The sequence below is a fragment of the Anolis sagrei genome, chromosome 2, assembly GCF_037176765.1.
Source record: "Anolis sagrei isolate rAnoSag1 chromosome 2, rAnoSag1.mat, whole genome shotgun sequence".
Classification (NCBI taxonomy): Eukaryota; Metazoa; Chordata; class Lepidosauria; order Squamata; family Dactyloidae; genus Anolis; species Anolis sagrei.
Genome location: NC_090022.1, coordinates 41,839,292 through 41,860,810, shown reverse-complemented (window position 1 = coordinate 41,860,810; position 21,519 = coordinate 41,839,292). Strand labels below are relative to the sequence as shown.

The following is a 21,519-nucleotide window of genomic DNA, read 5'->3' as shown; positions in this document are numbered from 1 at the left end:
CAGCCACTGCCAGAAGGGACAGAGAGTTTCATCTATGCTGACGATCGTGCCATTACTGCTCAAGCAGGGAGCTTTGAGACAGTAGAACAGAAGCTCTCCGAAGCTCTAGGTGCTCTTACTGCCTACTACAGGGAAAACCAGCTGATCCCTAACCCATCTAAAACACAGACATGTGCCTTTCATCTCAAGAACAGAGAAGCATCCCGAGCTCTGAAGATCACCTGGGAAGGAATCCCACTGGAGCATTGCAGCACACCCAAATACCTGGGAGTCACTCTGGACCGTGCTCTTACCTACAAGAAGCACTGCCTGAACATCAAGCAAAAAGTGGGTGCTAGAAACAATATCATACGAAAGCTGACTGGCACAACCTGGGGATCACAACCAGACACAGTGAAGACATCTGCCCTTGCACTGTGCTACTCTGCTGCTGAGTATGCATGCCCAGTGTGGAACACATCTCACCATACTAAAACAGTGGATGTGGCTCTTAATGAGACATGCCACATTATCACGGGGTGTCTGCGCCCTACACCACTGGAGAAATGACACTGCTTAGCCGGTATTGCACCATCTGACATCCGCCGGGAAGTAGCAGCCAATAGTGAAAGGACCAAGGCAGAGACATCTCCAGCTCATCCCCTGTTTGGGTATCAGCCAGCACGCCAACGACTTAAATCTAGACATAGTTTTCTAAGATCTACAGAGACACTCGCTGGAACACCTCAGCAAGCGAGAGTCCAAAAGTGGCAGGCTCAAACCCAGCACTTCAACCAATGGCTGATACCAAATGAGAGACTCCCTCCTGGGCACACAGAAGACTGGGCGACTTGGAAGGCATTGAACAGACAGCGATCTGGCACCACGAGATGCAGAGCCAACCTTCAGAAATGGGGCTACAAAGTGGAATCCTTGACATGTGAGTGTGGAGAAAAGCAAACCACTGACCACCTGCTGCAATGCAACCTGAGCCCTGCTACATGCACAATGGAGGACCTTCTTGCAGCAACACCGGAAGCACTCCAAGTGGCCAGATACCGGTCAAAGGACATTTAACCAGCTACCAAACTCACAAGTTGTGTATTTTTCTGTTTGTTTGCTTTGTTCTGTTAGAAATGTAATATAATGGACTGGCTGCTCTGACACGACAAATAAATAAGCAAAGTCAAATGTGCACAAGTCTGCCCCCATGCTTTCTATGGCACACTACTGTTAGCTCAAATATTCATTAGCCATATTTTTCATTAGGTTTGGAACAAATGATCAAAGGTAATGGCTTGGAAGTAAGAAAGCTGTTAACCCAAATTCTAACTGCAGAAAAAAAGAGGCAAGGGAAAGGGTGCCATTCTTCCATGCTGACTTTGTTAGCCTTATCTTGATGCGGGCTGCCCCTTCTCCTTAATGAGGCCAGTTAAGAACCTGGCTCCCTTCTGTCAGGTTGAGACAGCTTCCCCTTGCATACCAGCCAAGGTAGTGTGGCTAATAGGTAAGGGGATACCTCAGCCTGACAGATGAGTGGTGAATTCCCTTCTCACCTTATTCACAGTGCCTTCAGAAACATCTGAGTTTGGAAGGTCATGTGAATGAGGCCAGTTGGGGAGCTTCCACCTCTCCATGAGGCCAATGCCTAAGGAAGTCCTTTGGTTTCCCCTTGTCTATTGGCTGATTGACAAGGGAAGGGTGCATTAGTTTGGACAACAATTTTTTCTTTTTGTAATGCACATCTCAAAATTGAGGCACACATTACAATCAATGGCACATTACACTTTAGAAAATATGGGTATGTAGCATGTATAATATTACAAGGTTTATTTATTTCAGGCATTGACAAGTGACAACTATGAAAAAAGAACAAGATATACTAGATAAAAAAGCTGTGCTAATGAATTAGAATACAATATTTAAAACAGAATTAAAATACATTACATAAAAACTATTAGTAAGAATAACACATGTTGTGGTAATACTTTTAATACTAAGGCAGCATTCTGTGCCGACAAGTTATTGCCCCCTTAGAGAAACTAGATATCTTGGCTGTAATCTCACGAAATTGGCCAACCAAAAAGTAGTCAAAGTATTGCAAGGTTGATCAGCAAACAGTATAAGAAAATCTCAATAGATTTGAAATAATTAACACATATGAAAGAAGTCACCCTAATCTGGTACCTAAATCCTAGTAGGGACAAATACTGTGTAAACAGCATTAGGGAGTGTATTCCAAAGCTAGGGTTACTCTGGAAAAATCACTGCTGAAAAATTACTGTTTGAAAAGCCCTAGAAATTCATCACACAGGAGACTCCCCCCCCCCCCCCCCGTACTGTTTTGCCAAACTCTGTGGTGAAATGGCAGGGGTGAAGGGTGACTCTGTCACCCCACACAGTGCTCCATTGTGCTTCCCCTATCACATGGGTAAAGCATTGCCGAACCAGTGCAGATCTGTGCTGGCTCCATTTGAGCCAGCACAACACAGGCAGACACCCTGTTTGAAGGGAAGCTTCCTAGGACACTTTCACTCTGGTTGTGGGTAGAGGCTCGATCAGAAATCCAGCAATGTTGTGTGATGGGCAGCATGCTCATCCAATGTTGGACTGATATGGAAGTGTTCTAGGATGCTAAAAAAGCCCTATGTGATGAAATAGCAAGAGGGACATCCAGAGCAGAGCCTTCTTACTTATAGGTGTAGAGTACAGTCAGGTTTGGAGAGGAACAATTGGTCCTTTGAATAACTGTTAAAACAAGAACCTTGGCACATGCCGGGAAAAGCATGGGAAGACAGCTACAGTATCTTAAAACTGACAAGAATTTTCTGAAGTATCTTTTAGACTAGTTTGAGATGTCTCCAGGACAAGTTATTGTTGCAGTCTTTGTGTTCTTTTGTACTGGATTCTTCATTCATCCAGGATTCAATTTAAACTTTTTAAACATTTCCGCTTCATGGAATATCTTTTCTACATTCTCTTTTACTTGTTTATGATCTGTGCCCCAAGCAGTTACTTACATTCCAGCAACTTTTTGTTTAAGTATGCCCCCCCCCCCCCCCGGCATTGCTGGTTGTTGGTTTTTTTTTTTTTTACATTTTTCACTTTCACTTTCTGTTCTTTTTTTCTATTTGGAGAATTCTGGCTCTCTGATAAACATTTGTGTTTCTGTATTTCAGTTTTTAAATAATGTACAAAATGCATATTCTCACTCACACACTCTCACTCTGTGTTGATTCAGCTGTTTTGTTTTCCTCCTTTCTGTATTTAACTTTTCTGAAAATTATGAACTTATAAAGAAGGACTTTATAAAACCAATATTTGCATTAGTGGTACTAGCATTAAATGGGAAGATGTTTTATAACAACTAAGCCTACAATGGCAATAACCTTATGGGTTTTTTAATTCAGCAGAACTGCTAGCATACTAAAGACATGCTATTGTAAACAATACTAGATCAGTAATATTTTTCATAGGGCTTCCAGGAGAAGTACAGTGTTGTCCTTCATTGGTATTTAAAGGCATTGTTTTTATCTTGCTTGCTAAAGGTAGCTGTGCATACAGATCATCCTCCTTGTTGGCATTAGAACAGATTGGTTCTGTTGTTCTTGTTGCAGTAGCTTTGGTATGCTAGTGCACATTTTAAAGTAGTGCCACACCCTTGTCAAAGAAGGTTGCCTTGTCTCTTTAATCTATTGCAAAGGTTATCGCTAACAGCAATTAAACTGTGTCAGATATGTCCATGCTAGGAAAGCCCACCAAGGAGACACATTTTCTTAGCTGACTTCCTCTTTTTAAGTATGTTCCTGCTATGCATTTTTGAAGGAGATGAAAATATTCCTTTGTTAGTTTTACCCTTGAGTTAGCCATAGGTCGTAGCAAAATTAATCATTTTGCCCCCCAAATCTGCCCTTGACTTAATAAACTTGAGTTCAGCTTATACACAAGGATATACTGAAGGTAATTTTGTTACAAGGCAATTCAACAATTGTTCTGTATTATCCATTTTCTGCTTCATCCCTTGCAATGCACTCGCTGCTTAAGAATTCAGTTAACTAAGTAGGAATATGGTAACCTGCAGCTCTGATATTTTTTTTTGCCATTTATGCTGTGTTTGGCAAGATAACTACATTTATGTTTGCTTTTCATGCAAAATAAGATACTATTTTCATGCAAGTAAGATCCATTTTTTCTTACATTATTTTATAGCACTGGCATATACTTTCTAAGCAACCAGTACTAAATTCAGTGCTATGTGAAATGAAAAGTGGATGTATATATTACAATAAAAAGTAAAGAAAATTAATGATTTCAGAATGTTGGGACACATACAGCTTTTTTCTTGGCTCTTATTAATGTTCTTCCATTTAGGAATAGTTAAGGAATGGGGGGGGGGGGAGTCAAAATAGCTCCTCTGAATTTTAAGTCCACTGCTTTAAATGAAAAGAAAAAAATCTGATGTTTGACCATTTATACTAATAATAAATGAAGCAATTTGTTTTTACATTTAAAAACCTCTAGTTTAAATCTATTTAAATTGATCTGCTATCATTGCCTACACCAGTAATTCTCAACCTGTGGGTCTCCAGCTGTTTTGGCCCACAAGGTGTTTTTGATTTCAGTTCCCCAGAAGCCACAGTTACCTTGACCAATGATCAAGGATTTGAGAGAAGTCCAAAACACTGAGAGGACTAGAGATTGGGAACCACTGTTTTATATGACCATGTGATGGTGGGTCATTGCAATATGTTTACTATCTCTATGTAGAATGTGTTGTCCTCCTGAGACACTGGAAATTGTTTGTTTACAGTACAATCTGTCCATAGTGGAAAACAATCTATTAAAAGGAAAAAAAAATCTATTTCTGTGTAGGCCAGTGATTCTCAACATGTGGGTCCCCAGATGTTTTGGCCTTCAACTCCCAGAAATCCTAACAGCTGGTAAACTGGCTGGGATTTCTGGGAGTTGTGGGCCAAAACAGCTGGAGACCCACAGGTCTTTCTACACAGCTGTATAAAAACTGGATTATCTACTTTGAACTGTATCTCAGGATCCAATCCCAGGTTATCTTCTTTAACCTTGATTATATGAGTCTCCATTGTCAGATAATTTGGGATCAGATACTTGGATATAGGGCCAGTGTGGAAGTTTCATCCAGATACTATAATTCAAGCTGGATTCTATCCCACATATTCTCCTACACTGCCCACTTTACCAGGAACCAAGATCTAGCTTACTACTACACATCATAGATTCCTTGAAAAACCACAGTGACCCAGACAAAGTAATTATCCTTTTAAATTGTCAAGATTTTAACTACTGCCTTTCAGTGGCAAGATTCATGAACGAAGTCTGTAAACTGAATGTGTATCAAATGTGAAGTTTCCTTTTCTATGGTTTGTACTGTATTTTATATCTTTTAGTTATGTATATGCCAATAAAGGCTTATTGGATTGAATAATTCAAACTATACCTCATAAGGTTGCTGTGCATTTTCCGGACTGTAAGGCCAATTGGCCATGTTCCATAAGTATTTTCTCCTGACGTTTCATCTACATCTATGGCAGGCATCCTCAGAGAATTTGAGATCTGTTGGAAACTAGGCAAATGATGTTTATATATTGTGGAATGCCCAGGGTGGAATGTCCAGTATTTCTTAGTGGGTCTGTAGATAGTTTGTAGGTTGTATTTCTTCATCAGCTTCTCTATGCGGTCAGTGGCTCTCATGATGTATGGTAAGAACTCTTTTCATCTGGATGGATCTTTGTCCTTACTCTCGTAGCTTGTTCTTAGTCTTGCAGCTCTACATAGAGACCACCAAACTCAGTGCCCAAACAAGAATCACGAAAAAGAAGACAAAAATAGTTTTTGAAATAACCCAATGAGGAATTTTTTAGTGTAATGATAAGGACAGATTGTTGATACTAGTTCCATATGGCGTGGTGTCAGAAGTCATGGGAAGTTCACAGGTGGGAATGAGAACATGGTGGGACTGGAGAAATAATACTTGTATTTTGATGGTTTAATTTTGAAGATTGTATGTTTCTTTTTTCATATATTACAATAAAATTATACCAAAGAAAAAGGAAAAAAGTGCCAACACATAGGTAAATCCATATAAAGAAGGCAAAGAGGAAGAAGAAAATAAGGACTATGTCAGTGCCTTTCAAATGAACTCATTTTTATTTCAGCATGAGCTTTTGGGCCCTTTTACACTGCCATATAGTCCACAACATCAAGGCAGATAATCCACATTATCTGCTTTGAACTGTATTATCTGAGTCTACACTGCCACATAATCCAGTTCAAAGTAGATAATCCAGTTTTTATACAGCTGTGTAGAAAGGACCTTTATGGATATAAATCCACTTCCTCAAGTGCAGGACAGGGTGATATTGAAGTCTCAGATTATAAAGACTGTCAGGCCCTTTCTGCACTGCCATATAATCCAGATTATAAAAAAATGAAGATTTAATTTAATCTAAATCCTGTATATTATTCAGTTTATAGCTCCAGTTCCTCAATTTGTTTTTAATCCCACAGGTTGCAATACGATGTTGAATTTGAAGTCTGGCTGTAGGCCAATCAAGGCCTGCCTCCCATAGCTTGTGAAATGCTATTTAATTCTATAGAATTCATTGTAGCTCATTGGTGATGATTTTAAGTTGTCTTAGCTGGGATCTGTAGGTGAGAACTAGAGGTCGTTTAACATTAGGGGTTTTGATCTCTTGCATTACGTGGTTCCTGGATATTAACACAGCCGATTCTGGAGAATAATACAGAGCTCTCGCAAACTGTGTACAGCAGCCCTTTACTGACTAGGAGATACCCTCTAAATCTTAAACTATTCACAACAGTTGGGAAAATATTGCTATTCATCTACTATGCAGAATTATTATAAGAGAAGTTATAATGAGAGAGGAACTGACCATGAGGAGTGTCAGATTCATTAAGTGGGAGAAAGGATGTGCTTTTGTCTGTTTTTATTTCTATTATCCAACCACCTGTCCTGCCAGTTTGGCAATTTTGGTGGCTGGTTGGCTGCTGGTCATCTTATTTGCAAAATAGTTTGTGTAGAAGAGTGTGATGCACTGGGCAAAAAGGCTAGTCTATATCAACAGTACAGTTACCAGATCAAGGGAAATTGTAGTGTTAGTCTATTCTGCTTTGGTTAGCCCTCAGCTGGCATACTGTGTCTATTCTAGACACCATAATTCAAGAAGGATATTGAGAAAGTGGAACATTTTCAAAGAAGAGTAACCAAAATGATCAAAGTTCAGAACCCAAAAATTATGAAGAAAGACTGAGGGAGATGTATTATTATTATTATTATTATTATTATTATTATTATTTTGAAGAATAGAAGCCTGCAAGGTGACATGATAGCCAATGGAGAGCTTTAGGGACATAGCATAAGATGTATTGAAAGCCAGCATATAATAGTTTGAGTATTGGACTGCAACTCTGGGAACCAGAGTTCAAATCTCTGCCTGCCCATGGAAATCCCCTGGGTGGCTATGTACAAACCACACTTTCACTCCCAAAAGATGGCAATGGCAAATCCTTTTTGAACAAATCTTTCTAAGAAAACACATTGAGAGCTTTGTCTTAGAGCAGCTGTAAGTCAGAATGACACATAAAAACAAGAAAGGCATAATTTGAATAACACAGCAGTCAAAGAGTGGCCAACATTAATTGCTTTTGGTTGGCTCACTGGGCAAATGGATTTGTTAGTATGTAATAGAGGTATGCAATTCAGCAAAAACCTGTTTTCCGGTTTTGGGCTGCCTACCTGTTCCATTTTAGGGAACCTCCTGAATTCAGGTAAGATTTCTGTTTTCATGCCTGAAAGATTTGGTCCATTTGCATCAATGGGGAAACTTTAGAACAGATAAGAACAAATACTACACTTGATCTTAGCCAAAAGGCCGAGAAGCTAATTTCTCCATAATTTTTAGCCCTTAGGGATGTGCAATCAATAAAAAAAATGTTTCAAATGTCATTAAAAAAGTAGGAGGTGGGCTGGCACTTCATTTCTACTGTGTTTCTAAAGTATATTTAGTGAAAAATCTGTTACTATAATGAGAGTAACCAAATTTCATTACTATTTAATTACAGTAATTGCAGATAATTAAATCACTATAATTGGGGGAACTTCGGGTGCTCCTTTCTCCCTCATTTTTAAAGCTATTGGGGTGAAAGTGATTTACGTACTGGAGGTATCAGTTAGTTCTCCTCTTTGCAGTCTCAACAGTGTAATGAAATTCTGGCTGGCTGCTGTTATGGAGGGACAAATCTCTCCCCATCTTGATGGGAACTTTCTGATGCTGATGCATTCTGGGAAATGCAGTTTTTGGTGTGGGCCATGCAAACTCATTGGATATTGCTTCAGATGTACAAAACTTCTGAATTTTCTTCATATTTACATATCTTCCAAAAATTATGCACACATCTATTAGGCCTATCCTGCCTGACTTATAGGTCATATCTTCTTCTTCAAGCCTGCCAAGTTTCAGAATGTTTCACCAATCCACTAATTTTTTGGAAAATTTTAAATTTATTACCATAGCATTTAAAAAAAAAACCATAAGATATGGTTCTGAGAATTGAAGACCCAAGTGCATGCCGTAAGAGGGGAGGAGAATGGATGGACACAGTCAACCAGACCTCTGATCGGCTGAAAAAGAAAGTGAGAAGCAAAGAGAGAGAGAAACCTCAAGTCCCATCGTGTCCAGGGAGAGAGCACAAGGCTCCTTCAATGTTTGTGCTGCACAAAGTGCTGCTGGGAAAGCAAGTTCCCATTTTCCTCAAGCAGGTGCTGCGGGAGGGCCTTTGGGAAGGGATAGAGGAACCTGCTGGGGAAGAAAGCGAAGGACTTCTGATTAGCAAGGCTGCCGTGTCCACATGCCATCACCTCTGCCTCAGGTAGAGTGCCACTCAGCCCCATTAGTCTCCCATTATAAGCACCCAGTAGTCAAAACGATCAAGTACTGTGATCTGTTCTGGCTAAGGTTTCAGTTGCCCTGTGCCATGCTCATTTTTATGCATTTGGCAGCTGAATCCTTTGAATCATTCAAATCTGGTACACAAAACTAAATCATGTGAACCCCTAGTAGCTACTGCATTTACTCGAGTCTAACATGACATCAAATCTAATGAGCACCTAAATTTTCAAAATCCCCCTGGAACTAAAAAAAGAAGTTTTTCTGCCAAATGTAATGCACAGCGGCAGAAAGTGCACTATTTGTAATTCAGCCAAAGAAGGTACACATTACATTTGCTGCTTGCTGAACTCTCTCTTTCAGCACAAAAGTGTTAGAGCACCAAAGATCCTAGCAATGGAAAACAAAACCTTGGGATGAATCTATGTTGTAGAATGAATCCACTCTAATGGCCTTCATTCAATGCTATGGAATCATGGTGGCTCTAGTTTTGCAAGGCCTTGAGCCTTCTCTGCCAAAGAATAATGATGCCTCTCCAAACTACAAATCCCAGGACTGTATAACATTGAGCTATGACCATTAAATTATATATGATGCCCCTCAAATAGGAGCTCTAGGGGCTCCTGAAGCAGCTTCCTTTTTTGCTTTGGCTCAACACTCAGATTACCAAATTATGTGGATCTAATGGGCACCCAAAGTGTGGCAAGGTCATTTAGCAAAAAACAAAACAAAACAAAAACAAAAAAACATGAGCATTAGATTCAAGTTTAGAGTGTAATTTGCTGGTTTACTGTTCCTCCACTCAGCAGACAAGAAGTGACTACTTCAATCTATGATGTACTGAACTTAAAAGAGTGGATAGAATTTAAATGATCTATTAACAAGAAAAAGATTGTCAAAGCATAACATTCAGGGCCAGTAGCAGAATGTTTCTGTTCCTTTCCTGTGAGCATTTCAGATTAAATATGCTGCTATGAACGAATGAGAATGTGTTTCCTAAAATGTTGTGCTACAAAAGTTTTTTTTTTGTTTTTTGGTTTTTTTTTGTTTTTTTTTTGCATTTTGCTAACTTGTTATCAAGAGCTCACAGGTGTGTTATTTAGATATTCTAAAAGCTTTTTAAAAGATTGAATGAGGTTACGCTACACCAGTGCTAGCATTACTGCATTCAACAGTTTGTCTTTTAAAATAACAAGTCACTAAGATACCAAATTATTGCTGGAAAGGGGCTGGTGTGAACATCTGTTGTTGATTTTTTAATGTTAGGTGTGAAATTACACTTCAGACCCTAACTATTTTTGGTTGATCCACCATTTTTATTATGCATTGCAAAAAAGATAATTTACATTAAAACGTCCTTTGAGTCTATTATTGAACATCTGTAACAGAACAATCTTGATTTTTAAAGTTGTAAATAAAACTCAGCTTTCTTGAAGCCACCTGAACTGATTCTTGGTTGAGGATGAATGGACTTCCTTTCTTCTTTCTTAAGTCTTCTTTCTTGATTTGGGATTGAAAAATCCAAAATTGGCCTTTCATTTCTGAACTTTCCCCTGACATACTTCACTGGAATCACAACTGATTAAATCAAATATATATGTTAAACTACTGTCTTTCCTCCTCTTTTAACTATTAACCACATTAATGACAGAAAAACTTTGCTAATATCACATCACATTGTTACAGCTATATGCAAATTTAATAACTTTATTGTCATTGTGCTATTACACAATGAAATTAAAAGCTTTCCCCAGCATACACCACAAAACAACACATCAATCCCTCCACACCTCAACCACCACTGCACAGCCCCCAAGGCCATATCAATTTGAAACCATGAAGTTCAATGTAGTTGCAGCTCCAGAATAGAAACAATTTCTCAATCTGTTTGTCCTTGCCCTTGTCACCCTATACTGTCTGCCAGATTGCAATAATTAAAAAAGCCCATCATATTTCAACTTTCCTTTTATTTATAAAAATATATTATTGAAACCATCAGTAAATGGATGGAGGACCATATAGAGATTATGTTCCAGCAAACATCTTAGTAGTATATCACATATCAATAAACTGATTTTAGCGGTTATCTGCACATGTCAGTTTATCCTTTGGTCCCAGTTTCTAGGTGCTATTTAAGCAATTTCTCAAAGTAATTGCTCACCATTTGTCCAATGCTAATTTAGAAATCTTACCAAATATTATATCACTTGGCAGACAGTATCTCTACCATGGTCCCAGTAGCAGACACTATGGCACTCATCAACCAGAGGTTCCCAGAAGACATCGCGGCTCTGTTTCACCATTGCCTCACCACCAGTTACTTTCAGTGGGACAATGAATTCTACGAACAGAAAGATGGAGTAGCTATGGAGAGCCCTCTCAGCCCGGTCATAGCTAACTTCTACATGGAACACTTTGAAAAACAAGCCCTGGAGACAGCAACCAAAAAGCCCACTATATGACACCTTGACCATTTGGAGCCATGGAGAAGAAGAACTCAACAGGTTCCTGGACCATCTTAACAGCATCCACCCAAAAATCCAATTCACAATGGAAAAAGAAAATGAAGGAAGACTGCCTTTTCTAGATGTCCTAGATATCCGCAAACCAGATCAACAATTGGGTCACACTGTCTACAGAAAACCCACACACACAGATAGATATCTACATAAAAACTCCAACCATCACCCAAGTCAAAAAAGAAGTACCATTAAAGCCTTGGCAGACCGTGCAAAAAGAATCTACGAACCCCACCTCCTCCAAGATAAACTGAACCACCTCAACTGGGCTCTCCAGGTTAATGGATACTCCATCTCAGACATCAGAAGAGCTGCAAGACCAAGAACAAGCCACGAGAGTAAAGATGATGATCCACCCAGAGGAAAAGTGTTCCTGCCATACATCAAGGGAACCACTGATCACATAGGGAAGCTGATGAGGAAACACAACATACAAACAATCTACAAACCCTCCAAGAAAATCCAACAAATGCTATGTTCAGCAAAGGACAAGAGGGATCCTCTCACCTCTGCAGGAGTCTACCATATACCATGCAGCTGTGGACAAGTCTACATAGGGACCACCAAACGCAGCGCCCAAACACGAATCAAGGAACATGAAAGGCACTGCAGACTACTTCAACCAGAGAAGTCAGCCATAGCAGAGCACCTGATGAACCAGCCTGGACACAGCATATTATTTGAGAACACAGAAATGCTGGACCACACCAACAACCACCATGTCAGACTACGCAGAGAAGCCATTGAAATCCACAAGCATGTGGACAATTTCAACAGAAAGGAAGAGACCATGAAAATGAACAAAATCTGGTTACCAGTATTAAAAAACTCTAAAATTACAACAGCAAAACAGTTGAGAGGAAACAACCAGGCACATCTTAACACCTCTCAACAAAAGATTTTCCCAGACTCAGGCAGGCCTTAATGCTAATGAAGTTGGTCAGTTGAAACATTCACACCTAGCTCCAACAGAGAAGAGCTCTTCGCCTCACCCCAGCCATTCCACAGATATATAAACCCATTGTCCTATTTCCAATGGACCTCACTACCTCTGAGGATGCTTGCCATAGATGCAGGCGAAACGTCAGGAGAAATGCCTCTAGAACATGGCCCTATAGCCCGAAAAAACCCACAAGAACCTAGACAGTATCTCCTTATATGAGTCTCCCTTAATTTTAAAATCTTCAGTGAGTGGCTTCCTATTAGTCCCACCAACAAGATAGCCACTTTGCATGAGGAAATGAAAGGCAGTATTTTTGGTCACTGCTTATTAGGGGGTAGAATTCCTTATTTGGCCAGACTAGTATGGTCCTCTTTCTGCTTTATTTCTGCTGATAGGCAAAGACCTCTCTAAGGAAGAAGGCCTTTGAGAATTTATTGCTTGTAGCAAGAGCTGTTAATCAGGAATCCATTATCTACTGGGAAGATATGTATTTTCATTATCATTCATTTCATAAGTTGACCTCCTGCCTTAGTCATATTAACTACTGCTAAAAATTACAAATTATAAGCAGACTCAGGTTAGAGATGGTTTTCTTTTCAAGTATCCTGCTCGTTATACAATCCTCTGGATCTACTAACTACATTCTATTTTAGTTAGAAAATGTGTAGCAATCTGGTTTCCTAATTCAAAAAGTAAGTTATATAAATATAGCATGTACAGTAAGTTACTAGTTTTACAACCATGATATTTAAACAAACCTGTTGTCCTTTTTTGTTGCTATCGACTTACTAATGCATTCCTTTCTTTTGGGGGAACCCCACCATACACAGATCCTGAAAACTTGAAGACAAAAATGAGAAGCACTGTATCAGTCCGTGAAGGGCAAGGAGTTGTTCTGCTGTGTGGGCCACCAACACATTCTGGAGGTAAGAAATATTTGAAAACATTAGTCCCCTATTTACTCATGTATAAGACTAGAAATTATAGTCAAAAAGTAACTTATCCATGGCTCAGTGTGAGTATTATTCCTTAACTATTATCAAAAAAGGAACTTTCCCCTTCTCTGAGTAAAGTAACAAAAGGCAAGAGCCCTCCATCCTGAGAGAACCTAAAAGAAACACTGACCCCTTGTACTGTCTTTGCCATGACACTGTTTCTGACTTTTTTGAAAACATGGGTGGCAAATGGAAAACATTGGTGGCAAACGGTTCTGGTCTAGTGTATCTGTCCGAACGTATCTCTACGTCCCACCTCGGAATTTGAGATCATCTGGGGAGGCCCTGCTCTCACAAGTGAGGTTGGTGGGGATGAGGAGCAGGGCCTTCTCAGTGGTGGTCCCTCACCTGTGGAACTCTCTCCCGGGGGAAATTAGGGCATCAACATCCCTCCTCTCCTTCAGGAGGAAGGTAAAGATGTGGCTGTGGGACCAGGCCTTCGGGCAATCTGACAACTAGATATGGACAACCAGATGGATAGGACTGACAGGACTGACAATTGTGGAATTGGAATTTGAACTATGAGATTGCGAAACGCTGACCGTCAATGAGGAGAAATGGTTTGTATTGGTTTTATTGCTTTTACTGGTTTTATAGTAGTTTTCGCCTTGCAAGAATTGTTGTTTCTGTTAATTGATGTATTGCTAGAATTGCTGTTTTCTGTTAATTGATGTTATTTTGTCTTATTGTTGTTATATGATGCGGGCATCAAATTGTGCCTTGCTTTTGTAAGCCGCCCTGAGTCCCCTTCGGGGTGAGAAGGGCGGGGTAGATGCAACCGATATAAATAAATAAATAAATAAATAAATAAATAAATAAATAAATAAATGGAAGTAATGGCTAGGCCATGGGCAGCTTATTCTGCGAGGCAGCATTGGTGCTTTTCCCTCTCAGAAGAATTACCCTTGACATATCAATGGGTGAAATCAAAATCCATAATTTTGGCCCCAGAACTTACTCTTGATTTATACATCAGGTTGATATATATAGAGATAGATACCTAGTATTCAGTTTTCTGATGTGTATCATATGGTTTAAATTTGTACTAGATGAAATGTTACACTGTAAGATTAAATCATTACTGATTGTCATAAAGCCCTTCACTTGCCAGAAAACTATACATGATGTTGTACATGTCTTCTGTGTGCTGATTTTTATTTTATTTTATTTAAGTGATTATTGATCTCAGCATTGCTTGGGAAGTATATTCACTGTCATTAATGAATTACTCCTCATATTTTCAGTTGTTCAGAAATGTTCCACATCAGTTTCAATTACCCTTGAGATAAAATGCCTCCCTTGATCAGTTATTAAGCATGTGCTTCTCTAAAAAATGACAAAAAATAATTGGGGCACCTAGGCCACTCCAGAATTTTTGCATATAACATCTAATTTCTGTTTTAAATCAGATAATCCAAAATACTCTAAATATAGTTAAAATCTCTCAAATCATTTATAAGTGAAAAATTATAAGGTTAAAAAAATGATTTCCCTAATATAGCTTGTTGAAATCTTGCAAATGATGCAACAGAGTACCTGATAGAACATGAAAAAAATAATTGGAATGTTCCTATAGCCCCCTAAACATGGATTTTGCTTAATCTAGGGCAGCTTCCAGACAACAATCTATCAGGGAAGAAAACGGGTTAAAGTAACCCATTTTCTCCCATTCTACTGTCCACACTGGTGCTCAAAAGAAGCAGCATTTTCCATGTGTTGTCCCTATTATAGTTTTTACCACACTACAATGGGCACAACCTAAATCCCCCAAAACCATTGAAATAAAAGATAAACTCACCAGGCCGCTATTAGACCTCTCTACATGCTTCCTGGAATGTACCAATGTTGTGCCAGGAAACCGGGGAGGGGGGGGGGACGGACAAAAAGCAAACTGGACTGTGTGGACTGATCCCTTGGTAGTCACAGGTTATCACAGGAGCATGGATCCTGTGGGTAAGTCCCCACAGGACACATACTCCATTAGACCCAGGTCTAATGGAGTGTCAAATTAATCTGGGACAAAGCAGAGTTTCCCTGCTGTATCAAATTGATTCTGTTTTACTGGAGACATCATTTTGATGCTTCCAGTAAAACAGCGGGAGCTCCCGCATTATGGGCCCTGCCTGGATGGGCCTTAAGTTTTAAATCAAACCATCTCAAATGGATTTTCAAAATTGGGTTGAAATCCATCTGCTTGTTTTTATGTGATGCAATGAAAAGCACCCAGATAAGACCTTAATTTTATTTATATGGAAGATAAGTAGCAGGATTGCTGGAAGAGACCAATGGGAGATTTCCTATCATCACAAATAAGAACTAGGAAGAAGTACACTTGTGTTCATGATTGTAGTGGGGGAGAATGATTTAAGGCTCCCACCCCTATTTAACTTGGGGCCTGGCCCCTGCTATTTATTGTAAATAAATTAACTGCTCAAGGACTAAAAATATAAACAGTATCTGCTCTGTTTTTTCAATGACTTAAAGAAGATATTAAAGCAAAATAACCAGAGTCATAGTAATTGTTGGCAATATTCTCACAACGATTCACCCAAACCACCCCTGCTGAGGAAGGACAATTACTACCATCTCCTGCTATCATATCTGCAACATATTTTAGACTAGTGCCATTATGAAAGCTTTCAAGATTTGAAACTTAACAACAAAGAGCTGTTCTGTGGCTTATGAAACCCAAATGCCCTCTTTCATCTAGAAATATTTCTTATTATTATTATTGGTTTTAAAAGTACAAAAGTGAGTTGCTGTCTTCAAATTGCTTGGCTCTAAAATGCTTGCTGCCGCTGCAGATGAGCAATGGGATAAATGAAAGCTATGTTTGCTGTTTAATCTCCACCCTTTTAATTTGAAGGTTGTTAGGCATAGACGTTTGTCTTAGCTCCACAATGGAATATTATCTAGTCCTATTTTTGTCCAGTGCTCATAGAAAAAGAAACACTGCTAATATCAAGAATACAGACATATATTTCATGCAATCTCATGCATTTCCTTCTACACAGGGGCATTACCTTCTTGTAAATGTGTAAAATATTTTCCTCAATTGAGCCAGATCTAACTGCTTGACTGCAAGAAGGGTTAAAACAAATTGTTTAATGCACACATGAATAGTGTGATATTACAAACACATAAACATGCATGCCATTTTGTTCCTCAAAATGATGAATAAAACTATAATCTAATTTAAAGCCCATAAAAGTTGAGAATGTATAAAATATGCACTGACTGCATGTTTCTCTTTAGCACCTTAGTAAGGAACACTTAATATGTAAAATTGGCTTAGATTAAATTTCCAAAGAAATAATGTCTCCACATTCATGAATATCAAATGCTTCCTTTCAAGCACGTTACCTTTCTTGGACTATATTAACTCCATCCACAGCAGTGGCTGTAATGTAAGAATTATTCTGGGAAAGGAATGACGGAAGTCAAAGCAGACATTTTGAATGATTTAAAACAAATCCACTATTTTCGCTTTACTCTAAGTAGCTGATAAAATAAGACTTAAGTCTATGAAAACCTATGCTGCTAACTACATTCTCTCATTATTCGCAAGGATGTAATAAGATCTCTTTACCTACTAGTTTTTTTTGTTTGTCTGTTGTTTGCTTTTGAACCCATGAAGAACAGTCGAAAACAAGCTTGCCCTGCTCAATTTGACATCCATTCAAATATTTAAACAGGGCTATCATGTTCTCCCTCAGCTGTCTTTTCTCCAAACTAAACATACCCAGCTTGCAAGTTTCTAGCTTATTGGCAAGAATATCATGGAGAACCTTGACAAAGTCACTAAAAGAAATTCCATTTTTGCAAGCACGTATCCTCCCAAATGCTTTTATTTGGCAGGTCAGTCCCAGTTGATCCTCTGGCCCACTGCTTTTAAAATGTCCCAGTATTTCTCTTTTCCTGCCAATTTCCCTCATTGTCTTCAGTTTACTTCAGTTGCTACATATTGCATTTAAAATGAAGAAGTGATTTGCATTAATTTAACTGAACAGAAAATAAAAGAGAGGAAGGAAGGAGGGGATCTTGCTCTTCTCATATGTGAAAGACCGATGGTCTAAGAATTAAATAGACTAAAAATGCAGTAGATGCAGGCAAAAGAAAACTACTGCAGCCTCTCCTATCTGATTTAAAATTTGACATCTTGGCCATATTCTGATGTTGCTTAGTTATATGTGTCTTAGCTTTCACCGGAAATCGTGGAATTTATACAACTGTGAATCTAACCCTTAGCTGTCATGTGAAAAGGCTGCTTCTAGTGTTACTAGTAGTTGAAAAATGGAAAGTGTAAATGCAGCTGTTTTATGTAGGTGAAGTCGAAAGAAAGAAAGAAAGAAAGAAAGAAAGAAAGAAAGAAAGAAAGAAAGATGTGAACTTTTGCCTGGTATTCCATGATAGAAGTGTTTGCAAGGTTTTCCTATTTTCTAACTCATTTGACTTTTCTATGTGGTATGCATAAAATATAGGCATTGGTATCATGTAGATCTATGTGGTTTTCTCAATGTCATTATTGTTTAAACCCTAAACTTTATCATGACCTTTTTCCATTATGTCTGCAACCAATAAATTGATTTCTGCAGAGTGCAGTCTGTGTTTTATCTGTCTGCAGTGTAATACATCAGGTATATGCTGATAAGGGATAATTAAAGGGACTTGACCTTCAATTTTCATTTGGTATAGTTTAAACCATCACAGGTTGTTTTATTGACCACTTTGTAATGAGCGATGGTCTTCTGTTACTTGTAAACTAATTTGAATCTTGAAATCAAGAGCTGCCAGTGAGAAGAGATTTTTTTCACTGTGTCAAAACTAAGTAGTATTTTCTCTTATTGATGACAACAAAATGGGAAATTGAGAAAAAGACTGAAACTGCTTATCTATAAAAGAAGGCATTTTGCCTCATGGACTATTTTATTTGTCAGTACAAGCACTGAGTAAATAAGAATAGTGAAAACATTTAGAGAAAACTTTTCAGTTTTACAGCTTAGAAAGCAGATTTTGAAAATCATTAAGAACAATGTCAAATGAAACAGTTTAAAACTGCACAAAACAGTAAAACAAAGGTAGGTAGTTGAAGATGTAGAGTAAAGCAAGAACTCTGTACTGTAACATTTTCTTTCTAACGCTGACTAGCTCCCAAAAATGATAAAATATTTTTCATATTTTAAAAATCTCTATGAATCATTAAAATCAAAACTGTCCATTATATCAAAAATACTTATGATAGCCTATCCAACAAATATTTTATTCCTTTCTCTGAGAGTTTATCTTGCTGAGCTAGTACTACACCACTCCATTCTCCACCCCCCCCCAAAGAACCATAGTTCCAACAAATTATCTATTGTTTTTCTTTTAAAAATGACTTACAGTGTTCCCTCACTAGTTTGCGGTTCACTTTACTCACTGTTTCATGGGGAAGGAGGAGGGAGAAGTGGAGGAGGAGGTGGGCTTGCTTCCAAGGAGGGCTGCTAATACTGGTATCATGCTACATTAATTCCACAGAGTAGATGCACACCGGCTTGCCCCCAACTTCCATCCCTTCCCCTCACACCCAAGTTTCCCTGTGCGGCTTGAATAACCTTCTCTATTATTCTGCACTGGGAGGATAGTATCACAGCAAGAACTGCTTCAACCTCATCTCGCCCACGAAGGCTGAGGCCTCTGGGCCGGCCTCATTGCCATGTAGACCGGGCAAACCGAGGCAGGGCAGACTGCGCAGGCAGAGGCAGGTCCTGAGTCCTTTCTCCTTTTTTTTTTTTGGAAAATCAACTCTTCTTCGACTCCAGAGGCTCCAGGGCTGCCAGAATCGCCTTGTCAAATATATTCTTGAGGCCTTTCTGTGAGAGGGCGGAGCATTCCACGTACTTGATGGCCTTGAGGTCCCTGACCAGCTTCTTGGCCATGAGTAAAGGCAGCTTGGAAATGAGGCCCCACCCCTTTATGGTCCTGCATGTTGCTATGGAACTGTGAGTGGGGAAGGAGGAGGAGGAAGGCTTGCTTCCTTTCCTTCCCCTTGATGTGCAAGGGGCGTGGGGAAGGAGGGAGAAAGAGGAGCATCCCTACATTACAGATTTTCACTTATTGTGGGGGTTCCTGGAATGGAAGCCCTGCATTAAGTGAGAAAACATTATATTTTTATTTGGTTCTTGCACCCCAAAATCAAAGTTTTTGCTCCCAGATTATCTATTGCTTCCACTATGAATCTACCTTGAACATCCACCAAAACCAGTTTGAGAATTATTTTTACTTTTGTTGGATATCTTATCTATTTACATTTCAGCTAACACATTTGTGATCCAATTTTTCACATAAGAATCAGTGAATGCAGTCACAGAAGTTACTTGTGATTGAAGAATCCACATCTCTCTTTTGCTGCAACAGTTGCACCTCCTTATGTTTCTTGTTAGGAATTCCTTATGCATCCTCCTACAGAACTTTCTTAAATCTTTCCAGGAATTTTTTTGCTGTGGGCACCGAATTTAGTCAAAATCTCTGCTTTTTGAAAGTAACAGTAATGGCTTCTTGTTCATCACATCTAAATAGGATTCTTTCTTGTTTAACCTTATCAGTCAAAAATACTCCTTCCTTTGCACGGTATTTATATTAAAATTATTTTAAAAGCACTAGTACATTTCCCATCCATCATCAATCTATTTTCATAATGTTGCTGCAAAATCAGATCCCTTGTGGATATCTTGGTAAATTGTACCGTAACATCCCTTGATACCTTTCTCAATTTTTCAATGTGTAATTTTCTTTAAAACATATCATCTACTTCTATCACCATTTGTGGTACCTCTCTTTCAAAAAAAAAAGTATCTCAAAATTGTAGTCATCTTTTTAACATCTTCAACAAATCTAAATCTCAAACATTTTCTTCTTAATTCTATCAAAGTCAAATTGCCCAGGTCTTACTGCATATCTGAATTCATATGACCAGCTTTTATTTCCAAAAACTGAACTTTCTCATAAACTTGCTTCATCTCAACAGTCACTTTAGATAAAGCACCTTTCAAGTACTTAATCTCATCCTTAAATTATCTTGTCAAATCCAATCTTATTGGAGTCACCTCCTCTCTTACTAACTTAAGTTCATCCACCAGTCTGAAAAACATCAGGAGATCCAAATCTAACTTCAGAGGGATAACCATATCCCCTTCTTGCCTCAGCCCTCTTCCTTGTGGAGACCATGGTTAATTAGTGCAAATTCACATTACAAAGAGTTCAGTGACACACAGGCCTTTCATTTCTCTCTCTTCTCAACAGCAAGGATCTCCATCTAAAGGAGAGATTTTTTGTTCCTTACCAGCATCCATAGTTGCTACTATGTTGCTATTATTAGTCCTATCAATTACTTGTCATAATACATTTGACAACCCTTGCCATTACCCAGTTGCTTATTTTCATTCATAAACCAGTTTACATAAACCCAAACTTTTAATATTCTGCAACTAATAATGCCTTCTTTAATTTGTAGCCCCCTTGTTCACTTTAAACTCTTTAAAACCCTTTATTAAGCCACAGTCTTGTTAAACCTTTTGCTTAGAAACATAATTTCCTTTTTGAGTTTTACAACCTTAGAAATCCAATTCACAAAAAAGGCACTCACTGAGATACAATCCAACTATCAATATGTGCAAGCCTCTTAATGGGCAATAAAGCTTTCTTAATCCAAATCCAATCCAAATCCAATCGTAATTAAGTGATGAAGATACACAGGTTCAGTATAAAGATGCCCTCTAAAGACATTGGTGGTGTCTGCATGCTACAAATGGAACTCACCTTGTAATTGCTGAAAGGAGACCACATGGCATACAACTGGTTTTGCAGCAGAATCACTGCTTCCAGTCATTTGTCCAAGAAAATTGAAACCACAATTTAATAGAAGCTCTGGAATGATCCCAGGGTGTTTGAGGTGTGGACAGCTGGATCAGACTGAATCTGGATAAATCCAGTGTTCATACATAACATGGACCCATCACATTGTTGCCAGCTAGAAAGACTCTCCAGCAGAGCCTTGCTGGTGACATAGCTTCTCCTGGTCACATGGCTATAGAAGAAGCAAGGTTACCAGCTAGGCTCTGCCAGGGAGCTGTTTTTGGCTGGTGAAATAGTGGCAGCTGTCA

General features: G+C 38.8%; 1 protein-coding gene and 1 pseudogene across 1 annotated transcript in view; one reads left to right on the top strand and one right to left on the bottom strand.

Annotated features, from left to right (window-relative positions):
• The window catches only part of CNTN3 (contactin 3), a 247,868-nt gene that overhangs the window by 102,525 nt on the left and 123,824 nt on the right, over positions 1-21,519 (top strand). Inside the window, exon 3 of the mRNA XM_060766333.2 lies at positions 13,214-13,309. Within this exon, the coding sequence (XP_060622316.2) occupies positions 13,214-13,309 (96 nt within the window). The remainder of the gene's footprint in view (positions 1-13,213; positions 13,310-21,519) is intronic.
• Positions 7,759-7,919, bottom strand: LOC132769514 (U2 spliceosomal RNA; annotated as a pseudogene).